We start from the raw sequence: 19,992 nt of genomic DNA, 5'->3' as shown, positions 1-19,992 counted from the left end.
AGCATAGCTTATTACTTGAATGTTGTTGCTTTAATAACATTAGTGATCCTATTGTGTTCCTCGTTTTTAATGCTACTTTGGTTTGAACTTAAGTGCGATTCATTTAAGTTAATTCATAGTAAGAGCGGTTCAAACCACGCAGATCGTGTGTTAGATCACGATCTAGGAGGATAGAAGTATCGACTTCTCAATAGGTGACCATAGGAGAGGTTGAGGGTTAAGGTTTCGTGATCACAAAGTAGGTTAGGGTGGATGCTAACCGAGTCCAAGGCCTTTTTATATTGTAATCTCTTCGTGTTTTAGTATTGTGAGTAGTTTAGATCACTTACATTGTTCCAAATCCCCCCTATTCGGTTGCTTTGGCCTTAGTACATACTAGGGTTCTTGATTTGCTAATTTCCAATCAAGTTCATTTGCTCCCTGTGGATACGATCCCTGCTTCCATTATACTTACTTAGTGTGCATGAGCTCCCCTTAACCTTTGTTTCCTTTTTGTTGTACACATTTCTTTAAGAAATTTAGCATACCTAGGAATTTGCTTTAAAGCATCCGAAAGGGGAATATTTACCTCACACTTACGGAAAGTCTCATAAATATCACGATCACATTCTTTTTCCGAGTATCTCGCAGTGCTTCTGGAAAAGGAGGAGTTGGCTCATAAAGTGGTGGAGGTGGTGGTTGCTTGGACTTCTCATGAGATGTGGAAGGCTCAGGTTCGGGCTCTGGTTCTGGCTCAGGCTCCGGCTCTGGCTTATAAACAACAATCTCCTCCTCGACCTCTTTATCTCTTCCTTTTATCTCTTTTCCGCTCCTCAAAGTGATTGCACTTGCATTTTGTTTCGGATTAAGCTCCGTTTGAGACGGTAGCTTTCCCGAATCTCGCGCCTCTAATCGGCTCACTGCTCCAGAGACCTGACTCATTTGTTGCTCCAAATTCTTGATGCTCGATCGGGTCTCCTCCTGAAATTGAACCATATTTCCCTGCATGTTAGTCACATTTTTAGTTAAAGCATTAATCATATCTTCAGTTGACATGCTGGTACTCGGTCCCTGTACTTGGCCTTGTGGCCTAAAATGTGGAGCTCCTTGCTCCTGGTGTCTCGGGTAAGGAGGTGGAGGACGGTTATACTGGTGCGGTCCCTGCTGGTTTCCCGAAACATTACCATATCTCAAATTGGGGTGATCTCGCCAGCCAGGATTATATGTATTGGAATATGGGTCATACCGCTTCTGAAAACCTTGGCCCTGAAATCCGGCCGCCTTCACCTCTTCACTCGCTTCCTCCTGCAAATGAGGACAGAAATCTGTGGAATGATTTAAAGAGCAAATGCCACAAGCTTTCACATGTTGAGTATTCTTGTCCTTTGTCATGAATTCCCGAACCATAGATGTCAATGCTTGCACTTGATCCTCTAATTTAGAAGTTCCAGGACTTTCGGTAGCCATACGACGAGCCCCTGATCTTCTAGTGAATTGTCTCGAGCCCTCAGCTAGCTCGTTTATCAAATCTTTAGCAGCTTGTGCAGTTTTATTCACAATTGAACCTCCACTTGCTGCATTAACCATTCGTGCATCTTCACCACTTAATCCATTATAGAAGTAAAGCACTAAGTCTTCATCTGCATAGCCATGATAAGGACAACTAGCACATAACTTCCTGAATCTAGCCCAGTACTCATAAAAGGTTTCATCACTCTTTTGCTCGATGTTGCTTATCTCCTTTTTCAACACCGAAGACATTGAAGTCGGAAAATATTGCTCGAGAAAAGCCTTTTTCAAATCAGCCCACGTAGAAATGCTACCCGGTGGAAGGTAGTATAGCCAATCATTTGCCGCACCTTTTAATGAGAATGGAAATGCCTTGAGTTTCACCTTTTCTTCCGACACGCCACTTGGTTTCATGCTGCTACACACCACATGGAACTCCGAAAGATGCTTATTCGGATCCTCACCATTTAGCCCATAGAATGTCGGAAGCAAATGTATTAATCCTGATTTCAGCTCAAAATTTTCCCCTTCATCTTCTTGAGGGAATGTAATGCATAAAGGTTGCTGATCAAGGTTAGGAGCTGTGAGCTCCTTCAATGTGCGTGGCTCGACTCTCGGAGGCATCTCTTCTTCTATTTCGATAGCAAAAGGAAGCTCCTTAAAGTTTTCACGCCGTTCTCTTCTCAACCTGAAAAGAGTTAATTCCAAATCTCGATCGTACTTAAAGGATGTTGGTTAGTAGCACGAGTATTAACCATAAACTACAAAGCAATACAACCTAAGGAATAAAAATTCACTAATTACAAACAAGTAATGCGTTGCTCCCCGGCAACGGCGCCAAAATTTGGTAAGGGTTTGTCGTGTACTCCTAACCAAATATAATTAACCTACTTTCATGCACACTAAGTAAGTATAATGGAAGCAGGGATCGTATCCACAGGGAGCAAATGAACTTGATTGGAAATTAGCAAATCAAGAACCCTAGTATGTACTAAGGCCAAAGCAACCGAATAGGGGGGATTTGGAACAATGTAAGTGATCTAAACTACTCACAATACTAAAACACGAAGAGATTACAATATAAAAAGGCCTTGGACTCGGTTAGCATCCACCCTAACCTACTTTGTGATCACGAAACCTTAACCCTCAACCTCTCCTATGGTCACCTATTGAGAAGTCGATACTTCTATCCTCCTAGATCGTGATCTAACACACGATCTGCGTGGTTTGAACCGCTCTTACTATGAATTAACTCAAATGAATCGCACTTAAGTTCAAACCAAAGTAGCATTAAAAACGAGGAACACAATAGGATCACTAATGTTATTAAAGCAACAACATTCAAGTAATAAGCTATGCTTCTCTAAGTGAACAAGATTAATGTTCAGCATTTAATCAAACACCTAGTATGCTACATGGAGCTAGGAACACAACAATCCGATTGTGCACCTAAAACTAGCATTAGATGATTCACACAACATTACTAGTAACGTTCCTAGCAAGGATTATGCAAATATCATGGAAATACATACAAGAAGCATCACAATGACCATAAGAAGATAGAGAGTAAGAAGTTCTCACAAGTAGATTAGAGCTTCAATAACCAAATCCAAGATGGGAGTTTAAGCTAGCAAATCCATGAAATTCATTACAAATCTAATAAGGAAGAGTAGAAGAAACATATGGAACTCTCTTTCTCTCTCTACCTTTTGTTCCTAGTAAAGCTAAACTAAAAACTGACTAAACCCTCTTTTCCCTCCAAGGGAGGAAAAGAAAGTAAAAAGTGCAGCGGCAGGGGTCGCGACTCGCGACAAAGCTCGCGACTCGCGACAGTAGGAAGGTCGCGACTCGCGACACTGATCGCGGGTCGCGACGAGTCGTCTGCCCCAAACCTAACCAAAACACCAAAAATCAAAGGAGAGAATAAATAACTTGGCTTATGAGGAAGCCATGAAGCTGCAGAACTGAAGTGATCAATCCTCGGGCGACGAATAACAATGAAGCTCGAAACTCGGAAGATGCATCATAAAGGACAACGAGCAAGGGCTCCGGGATACCAAAAGTGATCGGAGGGCTAAGATCGGCCCTCGAGTGTCCATCATGTAAACTACATCCTAAACTCCTCAAATCACAACATCCTCCGGCAACACCTCCTAACGTCAAATATCTCCTAAATCCCGACACTAAGCTCGTACCGACACCAAAAACGCCTCGAAATCCGCCTAAGATTGGCGGATAACTTGGACACATCACCTCCCAAACGTCCGTCCGAGGGAAGTACTTCCCTTTCAAGACCGTGGCCGCAAAGGAATCAGGGTTTGTGACTATCCTCCAGCATTGTTTCGTAATCAGTGCAATGTTAAAGGCCCCTAAATCTCGGAGACCAAGACCACCAGCATCCTTTGCGTGGCACATTTTCTCCCAACTAATAAGAGCAAGTTTCTTTCACTATCCTGTTGTCCCCACCAAATGTTTTGACAAAGAGCTACCACATTATTGATCACCCCTTCCAAAATCTTGAAGCATTGCATAGCATACATTGGGATAGCTTGAATCACCGCTTTCACAAGCACTTCTCTTCCTGCTCTCGAGAGGTACCTTTCCTTCCATTCTTTAATCTTTTTCCACGCTCGGTCTTGAATAGTTTGGGAAACAACTATTTATGCTAAAATTTATCACTTACGACGAAATTAAAGTTTGGGACGATTTAACCAGATTATGTTTAGGACAATGCGACAAAAGAATGCAAAGGGGATCAAAGGGGATGAACACACAAAAATGGTGACGCGGAAAACCCCAATGAAGGTGGGTAAAAACCGTGGGTGGATGGAGATCCACCAAACTAATATGGTTCACTATCTTTCTTAGTGACTGACTGTCGTTACAAGAATGTTATTTTCTCTCAAGTGTTCTTCCAATTATGTTGCATAAAAAACTCGTTAATGACCTCTCTCTCCCTTTTATATGCCTTCTTTTTTCTCTTGGCTTTTTCTCAACGAATACATTAATGAATTCACTAATTATTACATTAACTTTGGCGCTTCAATCATGGGAGATCTTCTCCATTTACGCTCCAACGTCATGATCCTTGCTCTTTAACGGCTGAATTTATGCCTCATTACACTCCTTCCTTATTTAGCTGGACCGTTACCACTTAATGTTATGCTCCAATCTCGCGTCCGTCGTTGTGTCTTCAAGTCATAATTACTTCGTCATCATGTCAGATGGCATCATGTCATCGAGTTATCACGTCATTGCGTCAGCGTCATCCTGTCAAAAAATTCAGCCATAACAGTTTGCCCCCAATTGTTGAATCGGGGTAACACAAAACCCATGAGACAATTGTTATGAAAAATCAATAAATCAAATGAAATTCTATCTAAGTCATTAAGATATCAAAAATCGCAAGAAAAATCTCGCTTTTGTCAATTATAGAAAAAACATTTCCAAGGAGACACAAGGAAGGAAAGGGGATCCGTTTAAGCGGTTATTTTTGGTAGTTCAAGGGTCTCAAAATACAAAAGGTAGTTTTCTTTTTAAATAGCCGTTTTAATTATAACTGTTGGCACGATTGTCATAATTACTCTTTGTTGGCATAAATAACTTGGGCGGTTTAAAGATCCCAACTCTTACTCCAACTTCATCAAATCTTCCTCTGTCTTTAAGTAAGGCAATTTCCTTAACTTCCATTATTCTCTCCGCCGGAAAATCGGTCGCTGACACCAGGTAATTTCGCACTTTTTCGCTCGTTTTTTCCTTTGATTCGTTCTACTTTTTCTTCTTCTACTGTTCTCATGGCACCTAGCAGACGTAGCATTAGGACTTTTGTAAAGAACCAAGAAAAATCGAAAGGGAAAGAGAAAGCTGTAGAACTAAGGGTAGAAAATGAGGATGAACTGTCAACGATGTCAGAGGAGGATCTTTTAAGGTTTTTAGACTTATGGAATTTGCCCGAAAGTACTGTCATTAGGAACGCTGAGTCTGAAGAACCACCAGAGTCGTGTCCCCAAAAATGGGTGGTGCTCTACGAATACCCTTTCAAAATAGGTCTTAGACTTCCCTTCACCCCCTGGCAAGGGATCTGATGCAAATTTACCAAATCAGCCCTGGGCAAATTATGCCCCAAGTCTGGAGGATTCTGAGTGTCATCGACAGGGTGACGGCGTCGTGGGAAGAAGCCTTCACCCTCCACGACTTACTGTTACACTATGAGATTAGGGTCAAAGCAAAAAATAGGATAGCCCTACATGCAAAGGCGAGGTTAGAGCCTCTGGTCGGGGGAATACAGTCGAATTACAGAGGTTGGAAAAACAGGTTTGTGTTTGTAAAGAGGTCATCGCTAGGGGAAGCTGGGACATCTTTGATTGGCGGCTGGAATACCGAAGGTGTGTTTATTTTCAGTCTTCTTAGGTTCGTGTCATGTCGTTAACACTACTCTTACATCGTTTCTACTGCAGGTCTTAACCCAAAACTGTTGTCACATCGCGACGAATCTCAGAGTCTCTGTGACAAATTTTTGAAGGTGCTAGAGGAAGATAGGCAATTCAGAAGGATTTCATTTACCTCTCAAGACAGTTGTTCATCTATGGCATCTGGTTAGTCTATCTATTCTCTCTGATTTTCATTTTTTGAGTAGGACTTTCCAAGGAAGAGTTTCGTGTTATTGACTCAGACACTCTTGGATAGGTTCATCGCAGTCGCGTCCTAGGGGGAGTTTGGACGGGCAAGCGTTAGCTGAGATGCTGCGCAAACGCAAGAGGGAGTCCTCTAACGACGCTGCATCTCTGTCGTCATCGTCAAGGAAGAAAGACACAGCAGTTGTCGTCCACTTGGACGACGAGCATGACGTTGCGTCTAAGACGCGCAAAACTGACTTCCTGGCCCCTCCGGACAAGAGTGGGCCTTCTTATATTGTGACCGTCCCTAACGACTTCATGTCGTTGGAGAGGTCCATATGGCCTGAAGCTGACAGGTTCCTCTTTCCCAGCGCAATGGAAGGGATCAAGGACCATATTCTCCCTCGCATGATGTCAGATGGGGTAGAGCTCCTATTCCAGGTATAGACACTTGCTCTCCCCTTTGAAACACTATGCTATAATGACTTACGACTTTTGAATAACAGATATCCTATCTTTTCTTGTGCAGTCTTCTCAACATCTCTTAATGGCTAAGAGGGAGATCTCGTCTCTACTGAAGGGTCACCTGTCCATGAAGCAGAGAATGGAGAAGGCTGAATTGGACGCGAAGTCCAAAGGCGCTGAATTGGAGTCTTGCAAGAAGACTATGGAGGACATGGGGGAGGCTTTGAAGAAAAACGGAGAGGAGCTGGAAGAGATTAGGCAAAAGGATACTAAGCTGGAAGACTCTTTGGGTCAGGAGATCAAGAATCTCCAAGCGAGTATTGACGCACAGAAGAATGAGCTGGACCTTCTTGAGGCTGAGGTGACAACCAGGGTCAGGGTTAAATTCATGTATCAGTTCCTGATGAAGAAGACGGCGTCGTGGACGCCGCAAAAGGATATTGACCTGTACCTCCAGTTCATGGGGTCAATGAAGGATCTGATGGACGAAGAGGACTTGGCTGCGACAGCGGATTCTTCATCAAAAGTTGATGAAAACGCCCCGTCCTGTGCCGGGTTCATAGCGTCGGATGTGCCCCCTGACCCTAAAACTGAGAAGGAGGCTTCAACCACCGTCTTACCAGCTGAAGCGTCCAAGGAGAAGGAAGCTGAGGAGGCCCCTGTCGTTTAATTTTTAGGCACTTTATATCATGCCCCTTTTACTTAAACTTTAATCAGACTCTGTTATAGGTCACTCGAAGGAATGACTGTTTGTACTGTACTTTTGGGTCACCTATGGGGGTGACCATTACTTTGCTGTTTTTGAATTTTAACAATGTTAATCTTTTGTCCTTACTGTGAGTCGTATGCATGTGTCTCAGTCGTTATTCTGACGTTTCTAGAGGATGGTTAGGCGCTCAGTAAGCCATCTTTGGTCGTTCATACGTAATGATTGGACTTAGTTAAAGCCATCTTTGGTCGTTCAGACGTAACGTTTGGACTAAGTAAAAGCCATCTTGGGTCGTTCAGACGTAGCGTTTGGACTAAATGACTTTAGAATACATATAGGAAATATATAGATACTTATATGTGTTTGTCAGAGAGATAGATGAAATGTCGTCAGCAGTTATAGCTTTAAAATGACTGTTCCCCTGTCATAGCGTCAGCTGAGGCAATAGTGGACCAAAAGATTTTATATGGTAGTGAAATGTAAATCTGCCTGATGTCTTGTGAAAAATCATCAGACCGTTAACGAGATGGACGGGAACAACTTCCCTGAAATTCAACAATACCCAGTGAGAGAACACTATGGTCGCTAGCAGCTAGCGACACAGATATAATAGCATTATCATCTATCTATATCCTTTTTTTTCAACGAATGGGAAAACAAAACTTATTACTTAGCTTAAAAGAAGTATCGTTTGAGGTGTGTGGCATTCCAGCTACGTGGCACGGAGCTTCCATCACGTCGGACCAATTGGTAGGCTCTGTTGCCTACCACCTTACTAATTTGGTATGGTCCCTCCCACTTTTGTCCTAACTTACCAGCGTTAGCCTCTTGTGTGTTCTGAAATACTTTCCTTAGGACCCAATCACCTTCGACGAAGGACTTGGCTTGGACGTTTTTATTAAAGCTCCTTGCTACTATTTGCTGCTGAGCCACCATGCGTACCAATGCTGCGTCGCACAACTCTTCAATGGTATCTAGGTCGTCTATCAGTTCATCGTGGTTCGGTCCCTCCGTCGTTAGACTACATCTCGCAGTCGGGACGCTCACTTCTGAAGGCAGGACAACCGCACAACCATAAACTAGTGAGAACGGTGTTTGTCCAGTCGCAGTGCGCGGTGTCGTTCGATTAGCCCATAAGATGGAAGGCAACGCCTCCGCCCATTTACCCTTCTTGGCTGTGAGTCGCTTCTTCAAAGAGTCAATGATCGTCTTGTTATTGGACTCAGCCTGTCCATTGGCTTGCGGGTATCTTGTTTGACGTTAACAACGTTATGCTCCATTCATCGCAGAAACGTCTTGTCTCGTTGCTAATGAACTGCGACCCATTGTCGCATACTATCTCGGATGGAACACCAAACCTGCAAATAATGTTAGTATATATAAAAGAAATCACTTCCTTATCGCGTACCTGTTGAAAAGAACCTGCTTCAATCCACTTAGAAAAGTAGTCAGTTAGTGCCAACATAAAGATCTTCTGACCTGGGGCTGGAGGTAATTTGCCAACTATGTCCATACCCCATTTCATGAAAGAACAAGGTGTTAGAGTAGGATGTAAATGTTCACAAGCTTTATGCGTCATACCTGCATGTCGTTGACAACTATCGCATTTGGCGACATACCTTATTGCGTCTTTCTTCATTGTTGGCCAATAGTATCCCATGCGCAACACTCTGTTGGATAAACTACGTCCTCCTGAGTGATTTTCACAAGTGCCTTCATGCATGTCCTTCAGGACTTGCCCCCACTGATCCTTCTCCAAACAACACAGGTAGGGGACTGCGGCAGATTTTTTGAACAGTACTCCTTGAATGAGAATGTATCGCGAGGCCTTGAACCGAATTCTGCGTGCTTCTGCCTTATCTGTTGGGAGTACGTCGTTTACTTGATTAATCTTTGCGACTTCGTCATCCGCAAGCTTTTCTAGCTCTGGGCTAAAGTCTGCCACAAAATCTGCCAAAGCTTGTGACTTGATAGCTGTTCTTGGATGAAACTGGATGTCGTACGCACTGAGTGTTATTGCCCACTTGCTCATGCGTCCTGTCAATTCTGGGTGTCGCAAGAAGACTTGATAGGATAGTTAGTCATAACGATAACAGTATGTGTTTCAAAATAGTGCCTAAGCTTTTTAACAGCTACGACTATGGCTAAAATGAGCTTCTCTAATGAAGAATACCTGGTCTCCGCGTCTAGCAGAGACTTACTGACATAGTATTGGTAGCTGCTGGCTTTCTGCTTCCCGCGTTAGGACAGCACTGACGGACACATTGCTTACCGCGAGATAAAGCTGCAACGTCTCTCCGATATTTGGCTTCGACAGCAATGGCGGTGACGCTAAGTAGCTTTTAAGTTTCTGCAGCGCGTCTTCGTGTTGCTGCGACCAGTCAAAGCCCTTATTTTTTCTTAGGACGTCATAAAATAGATGGCATTTTTCAGACGACCGAGATATGAAACGATTCAGCGCGGCTACACGACCGGTCAACTTTTGGACCTCCTTGACGCTTCATGGAGATTGAATGTTAATGATGGCTTTTATTTGATCCGGGCTGGCTTCAATTCCTCATTGCGTAACGACGTACCCTAAGAACTTTCCTGCAGACACTCCAAATGTGCACTTAGTGGGATTTAATTTCATGTCATACCTTCGCAGGACGTCAAAAGCCTCCGACAGATGCTGGATGTGATCGTCTGCTCGCTTGGATTTGACGAGCATATCGTCTATGTATACTTCCATGGTGTCGCCAGGTTGGTCTTTAAACATTTGGTTGACCAATCGTGATATGTGGCACCTGCATTTTTCAAACCAAAAGGCATAACCTTATAACAATATACATTTATCAGTGACAAACGCGGTCTTTTCCTAGTCGTCCGGATGCATCAATATATGGTTATACCCGGAATACGCGTCCATGAACGTTAAAAGCTCGTGACCTGTCGTCGCGTCGACCATTGCATCTATATGAGGGAGAGGGAATGGATCCTTGGGACATGCTTTGTTCAAATCTGTGAAGTCGATGCAGACTCTCCACTTCCCGTTCTTTTTGCTGACCACCACGACATTGGCTAACCAATCTGGATACCTTACCTCACGGATCTTTCCGGTATCGATCAGCTTTTGAACATCGTCATTGATGACTTGATTCCTCTCAGGTGCAAATTTGCGTCTTTTTCTGTTTTATAGGCTTGTGAGCGGGGTCGATGTTGAGCTTATGCGTAATGACGTCAGGACTGATTCCTGTCATATCCTCATGGGACCAAGCAAAACAATCTTGGTTAGTTTTCAAAAAATCAACTAACTGACCTCGTATTTCTTGCGACAACGTCGCTCCGATTCGAACGACACGATCGGGGATGGATGGATCGAGCATCACTTCATCCACGTCCTGCTCGCTGGCGCGTCGGGCGCTGACCATCCTTTAATTGTAGATGGACCTTTTGGGGGTTTGAGCGACGAACTATAGCATTCTCTTGCAGACTTTCTGCTCCCCTTTATTTCTTGGACGCCCCACTTGGTTGGAAACTTCAGCGACTGATGATAAGTTGAGGGACGGCCTTCATCTTGTGTATCCATGGAGTGCCGAGATGATGTTATACGCGGACGGGCAATCCACAACGTTGAATCTGGTTGGCAGGTTGACGCCTTTGGCTAGCGTTGGCAATGTGATCTCTCCGACAGTATGTTGAGCCTCTCCACTGAACCCTACCAAAACAGTAGATTTTTTAGTAATATCTTTATTGCACAAACCCATACCTTCGAGGGCGCTTTTGAATATGATGTTGGTTGAGCTGCCCCCATCGACTAACACTCGCTTCAACAAGCAATTATTGACAGTCAGGGATATGACCAATCCATGTATGCTCCACGTCGCAGACTCGTCGTCGTCAAAGGTTATTGCCATCGCTTCGAGCTTGAATTCTTCAGCTGACCTGCAAGATTTAAAAAGGCGGACGAGGGAGTACCCTCTCTTGCTAGCCTTTTGGCTGCGGAATACGTTAGTCCACATACATCAGACCCACCAGAAATAACGTTGATTACCTTTACGTGCGTGGGCGACGCAGGAGGGTCGGACTGCCGGTATTCCTACCGAAGGACGCTTTACCTTTATCGCTCAAGAGGTCTTTAAGTCCCCTTATTAAGCATGAACGCGACCTCTCGTCGCAACGCAATGCACTCTCCGTCTTATGGCCATGGTCATGATGGAACTGACACCACTTTGTTTGATCTTTTTGCGCTTCCGGTCGGTCGCTCTTTTTTGGCCAACGAACGGTGCTCCGATTTTGGATAAAGCATTCACGACGCCTCCGACATCGACGGAAAATCCGAAGAGTCTAGATCAGGGAAGGTCGGCGACTCCGTCCTTGCGTCGTTACCTGCATTTTCGACAACGTCAGTAACATTGTTTACCTGGTTTGAGCGGCTATAAGGGTGGCTTCGCCAATTATCTTTCTGGGGACGAAAGCCTTCCGGTCAGCAGGGGTCTCTGGTGCACGTCGGGTGGATATGGTGTTGAGGATTGCATCATCTTCCTCCAATCTCATCTGTGCTAACGCTCGCGACTTGACTTCCTCAAACGTCTGGCACGGGTACTTCGTCAAACGGTTGTATAGCTTTGATCGCAAGATTAATCCTTTCCTGAAACATTCAATAGCAGTCTTAGTATCAAGATCTTTAATGCTAATCATTTCTTTTTAAAGCGATTATAATAATCGCGAACAGATTCTTTAGGTCCTTGAACGACGCCATATAGGTCGCTCGTCTGCTTTTCCAGGCTACGACTGCCTTCGAACTTCTCATAGAACTTATTGACTAGGGTGGAAAAATTGCCAATGCTTCCTGGCCTAAGAGATCGAGCCATTTGAGAGCGGGACCGGTGAGCTGGCTCCAAAAGACTTGCACATGCAGGCCTTTACCAAATGCCAAGGGATTAACGCTTGCCACATCCGCTGCTTGTACTGGGCGACATGCTCGCCTGGATCGGTTGAACCGTCATAATTAGTAGCGAGGGTAGGCAGATTGAGCTTTTTGGGTAGCACAGCCCTCGCGAACCTTTCGACGAATGGTGACTCTGCATAACCGTCTGGATCCTCTACGATGCTTGGCGTCGGAGCCCCGGGGAGCTGGGACATGAGCTTCATTAAGCGCTTATTCTGATCTGGACCATCGCTTCGCCATGAGATTCGCTTCTCCTTTGCCTTGATCGTTTTCTTCATTGTTTAAGGGATCTTCATCCTCGGGCTCTTCTTCATTCTCAGGCTCCTCACTATCTGATTCAGAAAGGTTCCCCATGAGAGGGATGTCGTTCAGGTTAGCGCGACGTTGGACCTTCGAAGCTTTGGACGACGCTAACTCTTCCTGCAATTTCTGGATTCTCTCCTGCGACGTCGTGAAGTCGGTAGCTAGCCGCTCCTTGGCTTGCTTCATTTCGAGCATTTCTGTTCTCATCTGTTCATATTGTCTCTGCATATCCTCGAGGTTAGGTGTTTCTCCCATTTGATGGATTTTGAACAGTAGATGGTCTGGTTATGCCCCACGGTGGGCGCCAAATTGTTTATGCTAAAATTTATCACTTACGACAAAATTAAAGTTTGGGACGATTTAACCAGCTTATGTGTAACACCCCCATAATTCTCTCTTTCTAGAAAATACTTTTATAATAAACCTTAGAGAATTACCCAGGCATTATCGCCCGTGTGATAACGTATCGGCTTACTCTGACTTTTGCAGCGGAAAACAACTTACTAAAAACCAACTTTATTAAAACTTATTAAGTAAATGACAAATCTAAAACACACCAACTTAAATAAACCTCAAACTGAATAAAGATGTTCCTACGAAAACAACTTAAATCACGCTAGTAATATAATTAGTCTCTCCATTCCAGGTTCCCAATGAGATGCATCTGCAAACCTGTAATGTCAATGCAATACTGACTCTACTCACCAGAAGGATCATCACAGGATCAATAGGCAAAGCCATGATCACACACACAAACAAGCACGTAATCAGCAAAGCTGAGTACTACATATCAGACATAAATAATCCTAAACATGATACTACAAAAATAACATGCAGGAATAAATAATAACATAAGTATATAATAATCTGCAGACAACTTTTACTGAACTAAACTTAAACCAACTTTTTATCACTTAAATGGAATAGTTATTGGGACGATTGTCTTGCCTACTAATGTGAAATGCGGGCGCGACTCCGCATTTCAGAGTGACCTACGATATCGAGGAACCTTTGAAATAAAGAGGGATGGTGATCAATCCATTCCTAGAAAGCTATGGCATGCTCACCATAACCCCAACCCTTATGTCCAACTCTAGACGTGCACCAGTCTAAAGTCTATAGCTTATTCTCGTTGCACTCTACATTAATTACATTTTATTACTTGTGTTGACACCAACCAAGCAAATAACACATAATTAATAATCACACACTCATAACAGAATTCCTTTTTATCTTTGGATTAACAAGTGATCACAACTTATCAACCAAGACTCCTTTACTTCCTTTTTAACCTTTACCAACTTACTTGTTGAACCTAGCCAACAATAAACTTACTTTATATAGGTATACCTTGTAGCTTACCAAATAAGGTCCACGGTCCTTATAAGATAGTAAATAATACTCAAAGAATACATGTAATACATGATTCACCTTAACTTATATTAATTCACTCACGAATTAATAAATAAACTAATCAACATGCTTGCATCAATCATTCCATACAAACATTTATAATCTGATAACATAATCACTTCCCAATCACATGCTCCACATAGATACATAACATGTAAAATAAATTCCAACATCCACATATATGAACAAGCATGTTCCTATACATGATACTAATATTGAAATACTCTTAGAGCATGCTTCTAAATCATATAGCACGTAGACAATGTACGTACCTTGTATATACTAAGCGGTAGACCACTTTTAACTCGTTAAAAGTCTCCTACAACGAAATCTCCGCCTAGAAAATAAAGTAATGAAAATTAATAACTTGAACTAAAAATTCCAGCAACTTTAAAACGATCAAAACCCCCTTAAAACGTGTTTTAAAATCGTTTTTACGTACCAACCTTACGTTATTTTTAATCCCTAGTATAGTACAACTATTCTAGTGATTAAAAATCCTTTAAAACTCTCTAAATACTTCTTTTATGAAATTACAGAACTTATAATATTTAATAAATCTTCTGAAAATTTACTCAGCACATTTAAAACTACGTACTAAGTAAATCTCATGATTTATACTTTATATATATAGTTTCTAGCAATTAAAAACCCTAAAAACTATAAATTTCATAATTAAAACTAAAATAAACTTAACATAATAAATCTGAAATTTATTATAATAATAATCATGATATTTGAAATTTATGTACATAAATAAAACAGTATTTTAATTCACAAACATGATAAATAACAATATAATAACATAAAAACTAGTATTGTAATGGAATCTTAGAGAGGAAGAAAGAAAACAACCGACAATAATCGAAGGAAAGTGGCGCCGGCAGCACAGCAGCAGCACACAGCAACAACAACTTTCGGATTTTTGAGCAAGGTTTGTGACGTTTCTTGTTGAACAAGAAACGTTACTTGAAGAAGAATAAACGAACTTTGAGGGAGAAAGATGAAGAACGACGCACGAACAAAGAGGAGAGATAAAAGTCGAAGGAAGGGAGGAGAAGAGTGACGTGATTTTTGAGAAAATAAGTGTGTAGGGTGAAATAATTGGGTTTTTAGGATATTTATATAAAGGTTTTTACTTGTGGGCTTAGGAGAAGTGATTTTAATTAATGAAACTTGATCACTAATAAGATGGGATATTTAAGACTTTAATCATCAAATGACTCTTTCCCTTTTTATCACTTTTTTGGGCTTTCGATTCCATTAAACTTCCTTTTTAATATACTTTTGAATATTTAAAACTTTTAATAAAACATGCTTAATTAAAATATTTCTAATTTTATTAATCTATGAAAAATAATTTCACTTGACTTTTAATATAGTCAACCCTCTTTAAAAGTCAAACCATTTTCCAAACTCATTTGGATTTAAATATAACTACATAAATACTTAAATATATTTATAAAAATTCTTTAAAATTGTGGGGGATTACATTATGTTTAGGACAATGCGACAAAAGAATGCAAAGGGGATCAAAGGGGATGAACACACAAAAATGGTGACGCGAAAAACCCCCCAATGAAGGTGGGTAAAAACCGCGGGTGGATGGAGATCCACCAAACTAATATGGTTCACTATCTTTCTTAGTGACTGACTGTCGTTACAAGAATGTTATTTTCTCTCTAGTGTTCTTCCAATTATGTTGCGTAAAAAACTCGTTAATGACCTCTCTCTCCCTTTTATATGCCTTCTTTTTTCTCTTGGCTTTTTCTCAACGAATACATTAATGAATTCACTAATTATTACATTAACTTTGGCGCTTCAATCATGGGAGATCTTCTCCACTTACGCTCCAACGTCATGATACTTGCTCTTTAACGGCTAAATTTATGCCTCATTACACTCCTTCCTTATTTAGCTGGACCGTTACCACTTAATGCTATGCTCCAATCTCGCGTCCTTCGCTGTGTCTTCAAGTCATAATTACTTCGTCATCATGTCAGATGGCATCATGTCATCGAGTTATCACGTCATTGCGTCAGCGTCATCCTGTCAAAAAAATCAGCCATAACAACAACCTTCTTAGATCTTCCAAGTTGGAAGCCCAAGATATTTTTCGTGTTCATTAACAGCCGTGAAGTTCAACTTCGCTTGAAGAATGTTCTGCATATCAGTACTAAAATTCCGGCTAAATGAGACCTCCGATTTTTTCAAATTTATCTTTTGCCAGACGCTGCTTCATAAGACATAAGGATATCAATAACAGCCTCCACTTCATTATCACAAGCTCGTGTAAACAACAAACTATCATCTGCAAAAAAAGATTTGAGGAATAGAAGGGACGTGTCTGCCAATCTTAACTCCTGGGACTTCACATCTCTCAACAATGCTAAAAAGCCTTCCGCACATAGAAGGAGCAAAAACGGTGAGATGCGATCACCTTGTCTCAGTCCCCTCCCTGAGGAAAACCTCTAAGAAGGAAAGCCATTAAACATAATTAATGGAATATGAAATAGAAGAAATAAACATCATGATTAACTCTACAAACTTTGTATCAAAACCCAGCTGTAATATCATTCTTCTGATAAACTCCCACTCTACTCTGTCATATGCCTTACTCATATAAAGTTTCATAGCTATAAACCCCTTTGCTCCCCTCTTCTTCTTTCTATAATAATGAAATAACTCACTATCAGTTATAAGTTTTAGTCTATTAGAGATTGCCTTCGAGACAAGCTTATAGAGGACATTGCATAAGCTTATCGGACGATAGATTCTTTTTAGGGATGAGCACAACATGAGTATGGTTGATATCACCAACAGAGTCTCCGTTATTCAAAATATCAAGGACATAAGAAATTACCTCCTCACTAATAGTGTGTCAATAAGTTTTGTAGAAGTAAGAGCCTTGTTCATTTCCCCTGTAACTCTCAAATGCACCTTATCAATAAGCTGCTCCACCTCCGTTGTCCCCCCCCCCCCGACTCAAACAGCCTATAAAAGTAATTTACAAAAACTGCTTTAGTCTCCTCCTCCTCCGTTCTCCACACCCCTCCGTCATCCATCACGCCTTTAATTGTATTTTGGCGTCTTCTGTCATTGGCTTTTTTGTGAAAGAAAGCTGTATTTTTATCACCGTCTTTTAACCAATTTTGTCTACTATGTTGAGCCCATACGATTTATTCCCTCTACCCAATCTCATCGATCTCCGCATCGAGCTTGGGATGCCATTACAACTTGGGATGCCTTACAAAAAGCTTTTCTGGAAAAATTCTTTCCCGCAAGTCGTATTGGATCCATAAGAAAGGAAATATGTGGAATTAGACGACATAATTCAGAATCACTTTATGAATATTGGGAATGTTTTAAAAGATTATGTGCCTCATGTCCACAACATCAAATAACTGATCAACTATTGATTCAATATTTTTATGAAGGATTGTTGCCTAATGATAGGGGTATGATTGATGCTGCTAGTGGTGGCGCATTAGTAGACAAGACACCAACTCAGACTAGGAATTTAATTGCTAATATGGCCCAAATTACTCAACAACATAGCACTAGAAATGATGTTAAAGGGGTAAATGAAATTGACTTAAGTGGTCTTAAATCTCAACTACAAGAAAATGCTCAACAAATTGCTACTTTGACCACTTTAGTGTCTAAAATTATTGTTAATAATGAGTCTAAAGCTAGAGTATGTGGTATATGTTATGAGTTTTCTCATGCAACTGATGCATGTCCTACTTTAAAAACTGAAGATGTTAATGCCTTACGAGGTTTTTCCAATCAAAGAAAATATGATCCTTATTCACAGACTTATAGTGAAGGTTGGAAAGATCACCCAAATTTTAGGTATGGAACTAGACCACAGTTTTCACAAACTAATCAACCTAGGCAATTTGGTGTACAAAACCCTCCACCCCAATCTTCTGGCCCATCATTAGAAGACTTAGTGAAGCAATTAACTACTCAAATAGGTCAAGTTCACAACCATGGAGTCGAGTATCAAAAGAAAACTGATAATCACCTTCACCACATAGATACTCAAATAGGACAAATTTGTACTTCACTAAGTAACCTAGAAACTCAACTTTTAGGCAAACTACCATCTCAGCCACCACCTAACCCAAAAGAGAATGCCAAAGCTATGACCCTTAGGAGTGGGAAAGAGTTGAGTGAACCTAAGGTAAAGAGTCGCGAGATTGAAAGAGAGATAGAGGTTAAACCTGAAGATGAACTTAATATAGGGGGAAATGGAGAGATTGAGAGTAGAAAAGATCATGAAGGAAAGGGTAAGCTTAATTCAGAAATTGATGTTTCTCGTTTTAAAGATGTGCCCCTTTTCCCTTCCAGATTTGCTAAAGCTAAGAAAGGTGCTCTTGACAATGAAAATTTGAGACTTTTAGGAAAGTTGAAGTCAATATTCCTTTACTTGATGCTATTAACAGGTTCCCCGTTATGCAAAGTTTCTTAAGGAACTTTGTACTAACAAAAGATATTTTCGTCCTTCTGAAAAGGTAAGTATGGGGGAGAATATTTCAGTTGTAATTCAAAAGAAGCTTCCCCCTAAATGTAAAGATCCTGGCATGTTTTCTATTCCTTGCAAAATTGGTAATTCAAAATTTGAAAGATGCGTGCTAGATTTAGGAGCTTTGATTAATGTGATGCCCAAATCTGTCTATGATACTTTAAATGTGGAATATTTGTCTAAAACTGTTGTGGTTATTCAGTTAGCTGATAGGTCAAATGCATTTCCCATTAGAGTTTTAGAAGATGTACTGGTTCAAGTAAATGAATTAGTTTTTCCGACTGATTTTTATGTTCTTGATATGGGTGATAGAACCGATAATGTTACTTTATTGTTGGGAAGACCTTTCTTGAAAACTTCTAAGACTAAAATTGATGTTCATCAGGGTAATTTGACGATGGAATTTGATGGTGAAATAATTAAGTTCAATATATTCGATGCTACGAGATGCCCAAGTGATGTCAATAATGTTAGTTCTATTGATTCCTTTGATGCTTTTGACTGGATGGCTCAAGAAATTTTTGATCAGTGGTGTGAAAAATTGTTTGAGACTGATGATTTTACAGATAGTAAGGACACTGAAATGCCGGAAACTTTAGTAGATATGTCTGATGTAGCAAGTCTTGATTCGCAACATGATAAAAAAGATAATTTTGATCTTTCTTTGCCAGTGTTTGTACCTAAACTAATCCCTTCTATTGTTAAAGCACCTCAATTAGAGTTGAAACCACTACCCTCGCATCTAAAATATGTTTATTTAGGTGAAAATGAAACTCTACCTGTGATTATCTCCAATGCTCTAAATCAATTTCAAGAAGATAAATTGGTAAATGTGCTAAAAGACCACAAGGAGGCTATAGGATGGACCTTAGCTGACATAAAAGGAATTAGTCCCACCTTATGCATGCATAGAATTTTTCTTGAAAAAGATGCTAAACCCACTAGAGAAACTCAACGTAGGTTAAACCCTCCATGATGGAGGTAGTTAAAAAGGAAATCCTTAAGTGGTTAGATGACGACATGATTTATCCTATTTCTGATTCTCAGTGGGTAAGTCCTGTTCATGTGGTCCCTAAAAAGAGTGGGATAATTATTGTTGAAAATACTAAAGGAGAGCTTGTTCCAACTAGAGTGTCAAATGGATGGAGGGTCTGCATTGACTATAGGAAGCTTAATCAAGCTACTAGAAAAGATCATTTCCCTTTGCCCTTTATTGATCAAATGTTAGAAAAACTTGCTGGTCATCATTCTTCTGCTTTCTTGATGGTATTCTGGTTATACTCAAGTACCCATCGCTCCGGAAGATCACGATAAAACCACATTTACCTGCCCTTTTGGTACATTTGCATTCAGGAGAATGCCTTTCGGACTATGCAATGCCCCTGGAACTTTTCAGCGTTGTATGATGAGTATTTTCTCTGATTTGATTGAACAAGATATGGAAGTGTTTATGGACGATTTTACTGTTTTTGGTGATTCCTTTGATAGATGCCTCCAGGGTTTAGCTCGTGTTTTGCAAAGATGTGTTGAAACTCAC

General features: G+C 41.0%; 1 protein-coding gene across 1 annotated transcript; it reads right to left on the bottom strand.

Moving 5' to 3' along the window:
* Positions 1-564: 564 nt before the first annotated feature.
* On the bottom strand, positions 565-2,112 carry LOC125492782 (uncharacterized). The gene has a single exon (XM_048635503.2). It carries the CDS (start codon positions 2,110-2,112, stop codon positions 565-567), a length of 1,548 nt encoding a protein of 515 aa, XP_048491460.2.
* Between the last annotated feature and the right edge of the window lie 17,880 nt (positions 2,113-19,992).

This window comes from Beta vulgaris, chromosome 8 (assembly GCF_026745355.1).
Source record: "Beta vulgaris subsp. vulgaris cultivar EL10 chromosome 8, EL10.2, whole genome shotgun sequence".
NCBI classification, from domain to species: Eukaryota; Viridiplantae; Streptophyta; class Magnoliopsida; order Caryophyllales; family Amaranthaceae; genus Beta; species Beta vulgaris.
The sequence above is the reverse complement of the archived record's forward strand: the minus strand, read 5'-3'. Positions and strand labels throughout refer to the sequence as shown.

Excerpts from the sequence above, each read along its gene's own strand:
- LOC125492782 (XM_048635503.2), bottom strand. The coding sequence starts at position 2,112 with ATGCCTCCGAGAGTCGAGCCACGCACATTGAAGGAGCTCACAGCTCCT.